Source organism: Plasmodium chabaudi (genome assembly GCF_900002335.3).
Source record: "Plasmodium chabaudi chabaudi strain AS genome assembly, chromosome: 8".
NCBI classification, from domain to species: domain Eukaryota; phylum Apicomplexa; class Aconoidasida; order Haemosporida; family Plasmodiidae; genus Plasmodium; species Plasmodium chabaudi.
In genome coordinates, this window is record NC_030108.2 from 1,129,210 (window position 1) to 1,142,427 (window position 13,218).

At 23.4% G+C, this 13,218-nt stretch overlaps 8 protein-coding genes across 8 annotated transcripts; 4 read left to right on the forward strand and 4 right to left on the reverse strand.

Annotated features, from left to right (window-relative positions):
* Window positions 1-345: 345 nt before the first annotated feature.
* PCHAS_0829100 (cytochrome c oxidase subunit 6B, putative) lies at window positions 346-1,301 on the forward strand (the record flags this gene model as incomplete). Its single annotated transcript, XM_734995.1, has 4 exons — window positions 346-423; window positions 744-847; window positions 1,048-1,121; window positions 1,246-1,301. The coding sequence occupies 4 exons, from the start codon at window positions 346-348 to the stop codon at window positions 1,299-1,301; spliced, it is 312 nt and encodes a 103-aa protein (XP_740088.1).
* A 410-nt stretch (window positions 1,302-1,711) lies between these two features.
* PCHAS_0829200 (conserved Plasmodium protein, unknown function) lies at window positions 1,712-2,740 on the reverse strand (the record flags this gene model as incomplete). The annotated part of the gene is made up of 1 exon (XM_732292.2): window positions 1,712-2,740. The coding sequence occupies one exon, from the start codon at window positions 2,738-2,740 to the stop codon at window positions 1,712-1,714; it is 1,029 nt and encodes a 342-aa protein (XP_737385.2).
* Window positions 2,741-3,768: 1,028 nt separating this feature from the next.
* On the forward strand, window positions 3,769-4,008 carry PCHAS_0829250 (conserved Plasmodium protein, unknown function; the record flags this gene model as incomplete). Its single annotated transcript, XM_051320988.1, has 1 exon — window positions 3,769-4,008. One exon carries the CDS (start codon window positions 3,769-3,771, stop codon window positions 4,006-4,008), a length of 240 nt encoding a protein of 79 aa, XP_051176947.1.
* Window positions 4,009-4,577: 569 nt separating this feature from the next.
* PCHAS_0829300 (conserved Plasmodium protein, unknown function) lies at window positions 4,578-6,808 on the reverse strand (the record flags this gene model as incomplete). Its single annotated transcript, XM_739430.2, has 3 exons — window positions 4,578-5,038; window positions 5,178-6,495; window positions 6,704-6,808. The coding sequence occupies 3 exons, from the start codon at window positions 6,806-6,808 to the stop codon at window positions 4,578-4,580; spliced, it is 1,884 nt and encodes a 627-aa protein (XP_744523.2).
* Window positions 6,809-7,523: 715 nt separating this feature from the next.
* On the forward strand, window positions 7,524-8,738 carry PCHAS_0829400 (conserved Plasmodium protein, unknown function; the record flags this gene model as incomplete). The annotated part of the gene is made up of 6 exons (XM_016797941.1): window positions 7,524-7,585; window positions 7,679-7,729; window positions 7,855-7,965; window positions 8,108-8,182; window positions 8,344-8,519; window positions 8,623-8,738. 6 exons carry the CDS (start codon window positions 7,524-7,526, stop codon window positions 8,736-8,738), a joined length of 591 nt encoding a protein of 196 aa, XP_016653841.1.
* Window positions 8,739-9,717: 979 nt separating this feature from the next.
* On the forward strand, window positions 9,718-10,389 carry PCHAS_0829500 (conserved protein, unknown function; the record flags this gene model as incomplete). Its single annotated transcript, XM_737513.2, has 1 exon — window positions 9,718-10,389. One exon carries the CDS (start codon window positions 9,718-9,720, stop codon window positions 10,387-10,389), a length of 672 nt encoding a protein of 223 aa, XP_742606.2.
* Window positions 10,390-10,532: 143 nt separating this feature from the next.
* Window positions 10,533-11,238, reverse strand: PCHAS_0829600 (conserved Plasmodium protein, unknown function; the record flags this gene model as incomplete). Its single annotated transcript, XM_016797942.1, has 4 exons — window positions 10,533-10,619; window positions 10,731-10,848; window positions 10,933-11,036; window positions 11,152-11,238. The coding sequence occupies 4 exons, from the start codon at window positions 11,236-11,238 to the stop codon at window positions 10,533-10,535; spliced, it is 396 nt and encodes a 131-aa protein (XP_016653842.1).
* Window positions 11,239-12,024: 786 nt separating this feature from the next.
* Window positions 12,025-12,366, reverse strand: PCHAS_0829700 (conserved Plasmodium protein, unknown function; the record flags this gene model as incomplete). The annotated part of the gene is made up of 1 exon (XM_737514.1): window positions 12,025-12,366. One exon carries the CDS (start codon window positions 12,364-12,366, stop codon window positions 12,025-12,027), a length of 342 nt encoding a protein of 113 aa, XP_742607.1.
* Between the last annotated feature and the right edge of the window lie 852 nt (window positions 12,367-13,218).

Sequence of the window (13,218 nt, forward strand, 5' to 3'; positions counted from 1 at the left end):
AAAATGGTATAACAGAAATAAAAAACAATTACAGCAAAAATAATCATAAGATATGCATATGCTGTATAGAAAATTTTTATTTTTATTTTTATCAAATCCGGAAAGCTGAAAAAAAAAAAAAAAAATACAATATATCAGCACACAAATCGAATAAAAAAAATATACTTATAAATATCATCAAAAATTAAGGGAATAATATATTTATATATAATCCTTAAATTTATAATTATATTAGAAATATATAAATCTTTATGTTAAAGATTTACGATGAGAAATAAATACGTGTGTATAAAATAAAAAAATAACATATACATATATATATATAATAAAGTACAGTTATTAAAAATGGCTGACTCCAATAATTTAAATCAAAAATTTATGAAAAACTATGATGAAATAACTTCCCAAAATCCTCACAGTAGTGTAATTATAAATCAATAAAAAATAATATACATTATATGTCTACACATGGAAACAATTTTATTTAAAATATGTTATATATACATGTATATATATATTTGAGAAAGTTGTTTTCATATATGCTATGCTTTTATAACAACAGTCCATAAAGATATGTTGACTTTTACTTTTAAATCTGTATATTTTCATACCATCCTCTTCTTTATCTTTTAACATAATCATGTTTTGTTAGTACAATTTTTTCATAATAAACCTTTCTAAGAATGGAATATAAAAAAAAATAAATTCTATGCATGTACTATTATATTTTTTTTTTTTAACAGGATCCAAGGTTTTTACAAATGAATCAATTCAATCATTGTGCTTATAGATATACGATGTTCTGTCGTTGTGCAAAAGAACTTGGAGATGATGACCCACGTTGCAAGTGAGAGCATGAGAAGTGGCACTTACCACTTATATATGTGTGTGCAGCATTGTACTTATCTTTTATGAACGTACATATTTTTTATGAATTATGCCTATTTTTTATGAACTGGTCATATTTTTTATGAATTATCCCCATTTTTTATGAACTGTTCATATTTTTTCGCTTTTTTTTTGCTTTTTTTTTCGCCTTTTTTTCAGATTTCAATACTATCGAGCGCAAATCGCTTGTACTGTCGAGCAGCTTGAAGAATGGGACGACCAAAGACAAAAAGGTAAAATTAAAAAATGTTTAAAAAGAAGAAAAGAAGGAAGAAATATGAAGGCAGAAAGAACATTAGTTATCATGCTATCTTTTATATATGCCCACAATTATGATATATTTTTTTTCCTTTTTAGGAACATGTGTTATGGATACTTTACCTGACCGCCTAACTGCTCATTTAAGACAGTAAATTATTTTTTTTTTTTTTGTATAAGAACTTTTTGATTATTTTTAGCATAAAAATGTTTACAACTTTTTTTACAACGTTTTTTACGTTTTTTCAATTTGTAATTTGCATGTAAAAATGCATTATTAAAAAATAACTTGCCGAGAAAAAATCGATAATAAAAATTAATAAAATCAAGCATAAGAAAATGGTGAAATAACGTGATAAAATAAGGGTATAATTCGATTGGACAAACTTTAATAATTTTCAATCATACATAATGTATCCAATTTTATAATATTTAAAAATGGTTGTGTATATATATACACAATTTAATCATTATTTGGGGCATTATTTATTTTATGATCATATCTCTTTTTTCAATGTGAGAGCTTACTAAAAAAAATTTGTCCTTTTGTTTTTCCATTTGTTTACTAGAAGTTTTCATCTACAACAACATATGGGGTACTAAATAATTCGATGGACTCTTTTATTTCTTTTAATTGTTTTCCAAGATCGATTTTTTTTTCTTTATCTTTATTATTTTTATATTCTTCATTAACTTGTTTTAATTGAGAATGTAATTCTTTTAAGACATAATTTCTTTCATCATTTTTTAAAACACGATATCCTGGGGGTGCATCCATTGATTCGTCTGGTATATCTTTTTTTTTTTTTAAAATATAACTTGGTAATTTCCCATAATTTTTATGAAATTTATCTTTTCCACCTTTTTCATTTTTTTGGGAACGCCCGTTTTTTTGAAATTTATCTATTATATTTGGCTCGCTTTTCCCATACCCATCTTCCCTTTTGCAGTTTTCATCTTCCTCTACTTCTTCTACCTCCTCCTCTTCTTCTTCGTCCTCTTCAACTTCTTCCGCTTCCTCTTCTTCAACTTCGTCCACCTCTGCTTCTTCTTCTTCCATTTCCTCCTCCTCCTCCACTTCTTCCACCTCTTCCTCCTCCTCAGCTTCTTCTACTTCATCCACCTCTGCTTCTTCTTCCATTCCCTCCTCTTCAATTTCGTCCACCTCACTTGAAGACTCCATTTCCTTTTTTGCCTCATTTTTCGCTTCGTTTTTTCTTAAATTTTCAGCCACTTTTGAAGTAATTTTTTCAAACCTCTTCATTTTGAATGGCTTTTTTTTTTTTAGCTCCTCTTTTTCTTCCTGGACTTTTTTATGAAGTACAGCTTTTTCAAGAATCTTTGCTCGATTTTCTTTCATATAATTTTTATCATCTTTAGTTCTAATATGTGGGAATGCTTTATTTATATCTTTCATTTTACTAACAAAGCTAGTGGAAGCTGATTGTTTTTGAGCTATTATTTTCCTCATAGCATTATTTTGCGAACTAATAATTTTAGTGGCATTATATAATTCCCTTTCTTCCTTAAGTTTTTTTCTTTCCTTCTTCGCTAAAATCCTTCTGACATGTTCACTCATATTTTCTTTATTCATCTATAGAATTGGAAAAAAATGGGAATATAGAACAAGATATATAAATAAAGCATTTGTCTCGTTTTATTTATAGTTTAAAAAATATAAGCTATAAATTTTATATTGCACTAAAAATGTAGTATAATGAGATAAAGGGAATGTTCAAGAGAGGGGACATAATTTGATTTATTTTTTTTTACGATTTTTTTTATGAACAGTCTAACCTTTGGATACTATTGTATTCCCTTTTTTTTTCGATTAATATTATTTTATAAAAATAAAAAAAGAAGATAAATTTGTCTTTTCATTATTTGGTTGGTTATATTCTTCCTTGACAATGTATATTATTATTACGTTTTTTTATTCTTCCTTTTAAAAATTTAACAAACAAAAAAATTATACATTCCTCTTTAATAATGAGAGAAAAAATATAGTAATACCAATTTAAAAAAAAAAAAAAAAAGTACATATAAAGGGATATATATTTGTCTATAGACAGATATATATGGAAAAGAGTAAGACTATGCGAATGTATCACTTTTAAAAAAAATGGATATATAATTTATACTATTTTTGTATTAAAGAAAAGTACTTTCTATATGATTAGACAATTTTTTGGAAGCATTATATCTTAATTCTACATATGTGTATATTATAGCGAACCCCATAATTATGTATTATTTATCATATGCACACATTTAGTTATCTCTTTGCTGGGCTAGTAAATAAAATTCTTTTTTCATTTCTCCTTTTCGCTCATTTAATTAGGTACATAAATATTATAAAAGTAGACAAATATAATAAAAATATATGAAATACGATTGAAAATGTTTATCATTAATATTTTATTATTATTGTCATTATAGTATTTTCTTTATTATTTTCAAAAAATTTCAAATTAATGAGCATATGGCTTTTATATTTTTCCCTATAATTTTATTGCCATTTTGTACATATATTTTTTTTATATTAATCGTAATAATATTTTTGGCTGTTTTTTTCTTTGTAGAAGATAAAAAAAAAAAAGTATTAAATTTAGTTTAAAAAAGATGGGAAGTAAAGAAGCTTTGTTTTATAATAGTGTAAACGATCCTTATGTTGTTAATTATATGTGGCTATATGGAAATAATGTTAATAAAAATGAAATTGAAAGAAATAAAAATATGCAATTAAAAAGTTCTCGATGTATATATAATTCCAAAAATAATAATGGAACCAGTTATTGTGTAGAAATAGGGAAAAAACCAAATCAAGACTTAAATATAAATCACAAGAGAGAAGACATATAATATTTAAAATATTATAAACTTATTTTATAAAAAAAAAATATATGTATGCATATTATTTTGGCTAGTAAATATATTATTTTTTTTTTTTAAAACGGTTATGACAAAATATAGAAATTATAGTTATTATACATGTTTTTTTTCCATTTTTTGCTTAAATTGTTACATACATTTTGAATGTTTTTCCTATATTTTCATGTTTACTATTGTTACTATAACTATTTAATATAAACCTATTTTGGAACATTGTTGAAATGAATACGATATGTGCTAGCAAAAGGTATTTTCACAACTATGCTTTGTCCGCGAACAAAATTAAATAAATAAAAATGTGGTTATATCGTGTTTTACGATAATTGGTACAAAAAAAAACACAAGAATGAAAAAATGTTTAGTATGCTTATATAGACAAATAAGTTATTTAAACAGGTAAGCGGAAAGGTGGAGCATCAATGCGGTTCACTTAAAAATAAAGACACATAAAATTAAATTAAACTAGCAAAAAGTGTGTGCAGCTAGCCAAAAAAAAAAAAAATAATGTAAAAAAGCAAAATAGCTATATTTTCGAGCTATTACATTCCAAAGCAAATGATATTGGATATGTCAAATTTGGAAAAACATTTTTGATGATCAAATTTTTTTTCTTGATATATAATATAAGTATAATCCTCAATGGACTCTTTATATGTTTTAAAAAAATTTTGAAGACACTCATTTTTATTATCTAATAAAAAACACCTATCATTGTTTTCTATAGGTACACGATTAGACATATTGAAAGACATTTTCTCATTTTTTATTTGTATTTGTAAACAATTTAAAAAATAGGTTGTCCTTTCTATGTTGTGGAAATATAAGCATTCGTCAATTAATTTTATATTGATAGAGTACCTATTCCTATTATTTCCTGACTTTAAAATGCTATATAAATAATCTAATCTAATATTCTTCAAGTTAAAAAAAAGTGAACATCGTTCTATTAAGGATATTTTCTCCATGTCCGCAAAGAAACGGAAGTAGTTTGCTCGGCGCACTGTCAAAAAAAAAGAGAGAGTAGTATATTTAAAAAATAAATAATTATGTGACAATTTAGAGGAATGAGCAAGACAGCCGATTGATATATTTTTTTAGTTTTATAAAGCATATAATTATGGTTTAAAAATAATTCTTACAATTTTTCCATAGAGATATTGATGCATTGTATTTTGGAAAAGCATGCATCAAGTTAGTATAAATATTATTTAAATAAAAATAGGAATGTGCATAATCCTGACTATATATATTCACCAAAACAATACATGACAATGCAAGGTCAATATGTTCTATTTTAATATATTTGAAAAATAATTTTTGCTTTAACATTTTATTAATTATTTTGGTAGTATATATTTTATGTTCTGCATTTGTTCCTTGTAATGATTTGTCCTTATCATTGGAAATCTTTTTATCATTTAATAAATTATTTAGATTATTTAAAACATTATTTATAAAGGTTAAAATGTGAGATATAACACTACTGAGATTTTTTAAATTGTCATCATTGTTATACAAGAATTCAAAACTTTTATTATTCTTATTATTATTACTATGGTAATGTGATTCATTACTTTTACCATCAAGTCGGTAATTGGTATTTGTATATTTTATATAGAAATAAAGGAAAAAGGAAAATATATAATATTTAAAATGTGAGACATACAACAAAAATAGCCGTTCATATATATGAAAGAAAGTTTTTTCACTATCTTCAAGTATGCCTGTATTTTGTTTTGTTTTTTTTCCAAAATTTTTGGTATTCTGTTCTTTATATCTAATTTTATTCGATAATATTAAATGAAAATTATAGTCCAATCTTATTCGTTTTAATTTGTCATTAAAATATAGATATGATAATTTATAGATAGATAAGTTATTGTTCAATTTAACAAAATTATTTTCAAATGTATTTTCTTTTTTTATTTTATCATTTATTAATTTATCTATATTATGTGTTTGCATCTTATCTTCTGTATATATTGTGTCTAAAAGTTGGTTTACGTATGGGGAAGAGCCTACTTTTTTATTTTCGCTCTCGGCCATTTGCTTTTTTCCATTCTTCCCATGCTTCCCCTGTTTCGCATTTGCATTTGTGCTTGTATTTTCATTCGTGTTTGTATTTGCATTTGCATCGTCACATTGTAGTGGCCCCTTTGGGGTGTCCGATATAGCCCCCCGTTTATTTATTTCAGAATTTTTTTCAAATAAAAGTTTTAGTGAACTTAGGAAAGTATCATAATTTTCAATCGTAGTATTAAATATAAAGCAATTTTTTATTTCGCCTTTATTCTTTAGGGAAATTAGATTTTCTTTACTTAGGTCACAAATAAAATAAAAAAAAATATAATATATGTCTTTTAAATAAAAATATAATAAATAAAAGTTTGCTAAATTTAATGTTTCAATACTTCTCAGATATTTTAAATCCTCTATTTTTATATTTCTTATATACCCCTAAAAAAAAATGTACATATTTTATTTACGGCCATAATCTACCATATTTTTTTGAGCTTACGTAGGCTCACACATTTACTAATATTTCTACTGTTACATATATTGAAAATAGAAAAAAAATTATTATACTCCTACAACTGTATATATAATAACAGCAACAGGCGTAAAGTTGCATATACATAAAATAGGTATGTATTTATATATATACCTGGATTTTTATTTTGTTAAATTCCAACACTGAAGTTACTCTCTCATCGTCCGTTGCACAAAAGGTGTTTGTAAACATAATTTCTCCATCTTTTTCTTCAGGCATTTTTTTTATGTGCCTTTTTTTTTAAAAAAAAACGAGACACAATTTTGTGAAATGAGAATAATAATTTTGAAAAATTCAAAAAAAATATGAACAGTTCATAAAAATGTAATATATATGAACATATAGAATGTATTATAAATTAGTTAATTTTTATTTTGGTTCCTTTGTTTGTTCTTTATATACTTATTTTTACATATTTCCCTTTTTTTTTTATATTAATTTTTTTGAATAAATATTGGAAGGAATATTAAAAGAGCAAGTGCGTATAGCGACATAAAAAATGGATATCTATTTATGTTTTTATTTATTTATTTCCTAAAATTTATGCATATTATTATTAAAACAATTTTGTATGAACAAGCAATAATATAAATGCGCAAAAATAAAATTTTAAAAAAATGGAAGAGGAGAAAAATGACACCATTCCATAGAAAGCGAAAACAAGAGAAAAAAAATATAACAGTATATATGTATTATATATATTGGTAAAGCATAAAATATGGAAAAAAATAGATTATAGGAAAATACAGAACAATGAAAAAATAAAATGATATAGTTATATATATACATACATGAGCTTAAGAACAAAACATTGAAACTTATAAAATGTTATAATTTTAATATATGGTTGTTTTTTCTCCTACACACACACTGTTTTTTGCTTAATTATTTTTTTTAATTTAATTCTATATATTTTTATTGACCAAAATAAAAAATGGAAGAACGAACAAAAACGAGAATTAAAAGAATAATGGAGTCGCCATACAACGTTGAAATGTACTATAAAAGAAGGGAATAAAAAAATTATATATTTTTGGTAATTTTTTAATAATGCAAAATAATAGAAATTTATTTCACTTATTTTTGTAGAACTCCATTAGATCAAGATAAAAGTAGCGAACTACTTAAACTATTATTCGAGTAAAAAAAAATCGCTTTACGAATTAAGATATATTATTTCGTGCATGCATTATACATGAAAATGTTACGTAAGCAAACAAACAGAGGTTTCCCTTTCTATTTTTCATATTTTTACATTATTATAGAGTTATTAATGAAGATAAATCTTTAGTAAACCTGCTCCTAACACATGACGATATAAAAGATAGCTTAGACAAAAATGCGATCAGAGCCATCATATTGGTTAAAACTGTTCAGTAATATAAAATTAACAATAAAATAATGAAATATGAAATAAATGTGTGCATATATAGTTTTGTGTTCGCTATGAATAAAATGAAAAATGCATTTCACAACTGCCCTTGTCACTATTCCTTCGTTGATGTTTTCTTTGCGTAGGTATGAAAAGTTTTATAAGCATATTCCCATAATGGCTTCATTGAAGAGTGTGCATTTCGTCTTGATCGAAAAAGAGTAATAAAAAGAAAAGAACATAATTATTTTGAACAGCCATTTATGTATGCTTATATGAATTAAAATAGATTTATTATATCTACATCTTATTGGGAAAGCATAAAAATCAATAATACAATTATTTAAATATATACCCTTTTATATTCATATTGTTTTATTAGATATATTGACTCAAGTGAATTTAATTGTTTAAATAATCCTAGTCTAATTGGGATAAAAAAAACTGAAAATCCAAATAATGAATTGTCCAATTTACATGAACAAATAGAAAATTTAGCAAAACTAATAGACTCTTACTACACACCCATAGATATCCCATACTTGTTCAATCATACAAGTAAATTTATAAAAAATAATAAAAACAATAATGAGTTATCTATGCAAATATGCATATTCGCTATTTACCTATTTTCAACATTTAATATATTTTTTTTTATTAGGTTATATCAATACCAAATTTAAAGTCGAAAAGGTCAAAGGAAAACAATATGGCAAGAACTTATCACGAAAAGAAAAAAAAAAAATGAGAAAGTCAATAAAGAAAAATAACATATAGGATAATTAGAACAGAACAATTAGTTTGATATAAAATATAATGAAATTAAAATATTTAATATGTAAACACATATTTATATTTCCATCCAGTGTTAGTGTTGTCTCCTTAAAATTTTTTTTTTAAATAACCGAATTATTTGCCATATATATATGGCTTATACATATAGCTATATGTATACCCTTATGAAATTTTTAAGTATTTTCGAATTTGTTTACTACTTATTCATTCTTTTGTTTATTCATTTATTTATTTTTTGTGTATGATTTTTCTTTTAATTTTTTTTTTGAAAAAAAATGGAAATGTTACCATGGGTATTCGTGTAGATATTTTTTTTTAAGTGAACTCGGAGAAAAATAATTTATACTATTATAAAAGTATTTATTTTTCTCATTTGTTTTTACACCTTTTTAACTTTTTACAATTTTTAAATAATAAAAAAAATGTGTAATAATAATATTTTTTGTTTTACAAATTTGTCGAAAAATTCATGATTTTCGAAATCCAGATTAAGACGAAAAATGTAACAAAAAAAAATACCAATTAAATAAGTTGGGAAAAAAGACGAAATTAAAAATTATATTAAAAAAAATACAAAATTCAAATTAAGAATGTAAAAATAATAAACCAAATATGAGATACAAAAAAAGTAAACAATAAAAATTAACTTTAATAATCAAAAAAAAATATATTGACAAAAAAATTAATTGCTGTTCATTATTTAAAGATTTTGTTCATACGTTTTTTTATTTTTTTTTATATATAGCTAGCTTTTTTTTTCCTTTTCAATACTTTTGCACACATTTTGTTCATTTTTTTGACAGGTTTTGTATGAACAATGCATAATTATTTGAAGGGATAGCTAAAGTTACAAATGGATAGTAGCACTTTAAAATTGATAATTCCCATACGAGTAAAAGCGTTTACACACGCATATACGTATATGTTATAAAGGCTTTATTATTTTATACAATTTTTTTAAATGGAAAGTGACGAATCTTACGAAAGCGCTAGTAGCAATGGTAGTGATATAAGCACAAAAACGCCGCAATATGAAAACAGTTCAGAAGACTGCTATTATAATTTCTTCAATGAAATATTTAATTTAAGCGTAATATCGTATTATTTTTGGACATTTGTTTGCTACATAATTGGAGGGATAATATTTATATCAGGATATATTAATTTTTCATTAAGGATACAAGAAGAAATAGTGTGTGCAGCGTCCTCAAATGTTTATGTTTTTTCGATTTTTTGGATTTTGATTGGAATTATATATTTAATAAAATGTATTGGCTATTCATTGGCGGTAGATATAGAAAATAATCAAATGTATCCAGGTAGTTCACCGTTATTTATTTATATTTTAGGACTATTATGCAAAACAATACCAACTATTATAAGAATTATTCATATTTTCAATTTATTTCAATTATATGTTATAACTCTTGATATGATGATATTACCAGAATGTAATTCTTTTCCTGTCCGGTTCATATTATTTATTGTTCATATTTTATGGTGGGCAATTGTGCTTTTTGGCATTATTTCAAGAAAACGAATTTTCTTACCCCCACATTTATATAAACCAGTAACTAACGAAGTTGGATATTTTGTTCATGTAAATAATTATCTTCATTCGTTTGGCCTTTAAACACTATTTCAAATTGTGTATAAAATTAAAATATTCTAAAAAGCGTGAAGTATTCTCAAAAAGCATATACCCCAGTGTAATAAGTATGTATATGCATTTTGTATCTTCACTCCGTTTGTATGTTTCCTCATTTTGTGACACTGTCAATCATTTTTATTGCTCCATCTTTTTCGTGATTTTTCTTTTTTTTTTAAAATGTTTTTTTTTCGATTTTTGAGACTTTTTTCATCCTAAAATGTGCAAGTTAAAAATAAATTTGCAAAATCAAAAATATTATACATCAATATTTTTAAGACATAATATGCATTATATATATGAGGATTCAAATATTTTCAACTTACATAAACTTTCTCTCCCTTAGATTTAAGTATGGCTTTCTGAACATTCAGGCGATGCTTTGTTTTTTCTTTTTCTTCCGAATTGAGATTGTTTAATAGTTTTTTTTCTCTTTCCAATTTTCTGAAAAAGCAATAACATAAAAATGGATGTTTATAAATGAAAAAAAATGCGTTTTTCAAATTTACTTTAGCAATCAATGCTTACTTGTAACTTTTTGATATCTGAACCATTTTAGGCAGGCTTTTTTTTTTCATGCGTTCGTTTTCATTTGGTATATTTCCTATAACCAAGTCGTCAAAGCTGTCATTCTGCATATTTTTAAAAGGGAAAATAAAAATAGTAATATTAGTTTTTTGTTTATAAAAAGGATATGCATAAGTATATTTTTTTGTTGTTATTTTTGTTGTGATTTTCCTTGCCAACCTCATTGTTGTTGTTTGCTACTATCTTTTGCTTATTTTTCTTAGTAGACTTGCCATTTGATGTTATTTTATTATTTTTAATAGACATATTTTATTTAAAAGCAAAACGAAAAAGCCCTGAAAAATAGCTAATTTATTAAAAAAAAATTATGAACAGTTCAGAATAAAAACAAACACAAACTATTAATTTAAATTTTGGCTTTATATTTTTACTTTAATATTTATATGATTTGTTTTATTATTTTTTTTATTAAAAAAAGTAAATAATAATAAATGAATAAGTTGATAATAAATAAATATAGAAAAATAATTTGAAATGTTTTTTCGGGTTTTTTTTTGATATATGTAATATGTAATTATTTGCAAAAAGTTGTTAACTACATTTTTGATTTACTATTTTATTTTTTATAATTTCTTAAACCAAATAAAAAAACATAATATATATAATTTACATTATTATTAAAAAAAAAATATATATTATAATTTGAACGCATTAAGGAATCACATTTTGGGGATGTAGGAAAAATTGTTTGTGATTGTGCAAAACAAAAACGATCAAATTGTGTAAAAAAAAAAAAAAAACAAAAAAATGGAAAATAGCTATAATAATACTACATACAAATTTTAAGAGATAATAGCAAAATCGAAAGTACAAAAAAAATAAATTATAAAACGAAAAATAAACAAATTTGTAATTCAGTAAATGTATATATTCTATTGTATCAACACACAAAAAAAAAGTAATCAAAAACATAAAAATAATAAAATAGAATAGTTAGGAATGTTGCAAATAGCTTATATATATGGCATATATGGCAAATTGGTTGATCTTAATTTAATTAAAATACAAATAATTTCTTTTGATTACGCGTCTTTAAGTCGATTTTGAATCGTTTTCTTTGGGTTTCGTTTTCATTTTATTTACCAATGATTTAACTCCAAAATAGATAGCTGAGAATGCTAATAAAGCGGATACTGAAACACCTGTATAGTTTTTATTTATAAGTTTGGTTTTCTTTAAATCCTCTATTTTTTTATCAACATTAATGACATCTTGTATTTTATCATTGTTTCCATTTTCGGAAGAATTATTAAATATTTTATCATGTAAGTCTTCTGGGTATATATTCAAATTTTTTTCTAATTTCGCTTTAAATATTGCATCGTTTATTTGATTTTGAACTGCTTCGTCGTATGTATATGGAAATGTAGACATTGTGAAATATTTGTATTTTTAAAACAAAAAAAATAATAATTTACCTAACTCAATAGTTGAATAGTTGAATGGCTAGCTATTCATTCTAGTATTAATAACATAAACAAATTGTCATTTTTTATATTTACACATTTAGGCAACTTTATATATTCCTCTCTAAGGATAGAAATATTAAAAAAATAAAAAAAAAACGTGATAATATATATAGTAAAAAGAAACAAATGCTTATATAAAAACTTAATATATACAAAAAAATATGCGAAACTTTTTATTTTTTAATATTTTCGTATACTGAAATATTTGATAAGTTATGATATTTATATGAAAAAGAAATTCTTAGTAAAAAAATAATATTTTGGAAAATTTTTGCAAAAAATTATTTTATATATTTATTATTAATTCCAAAGAAGTGCATATAAAGTGTTATAATAATGTATAGGCTAATTCAAAAAGGCGCGTATATATACATATTTATTAGATGTAATAGAAACTTAAAATTTTGCGTAAAAAATAAAAACAAAAAGTAAAGTTTTATAGAGAAAAAAAACTTAAAGATTTTTCAAAAACTAAAAAAAAAATAATAATATTTTTTTTGTTTATATAATAATAGAATTAGAAATAAAATTTTCGAAACAATAAATCTTCTTACATATTAGATTAACTGTTTTGAACTTCTAAAAACGTACAACTTTATACATGCGCAATGCTAATAATTGCAAACCTAGAACGAACTATTATTAATTTGGCATAGTATATGATATTATTTTATTTTTTTTAAAATAACTATATATTATAACAAACTAATAATGATTTAATATTTATTATATCATTATTCGAATTATAGTTATGAAT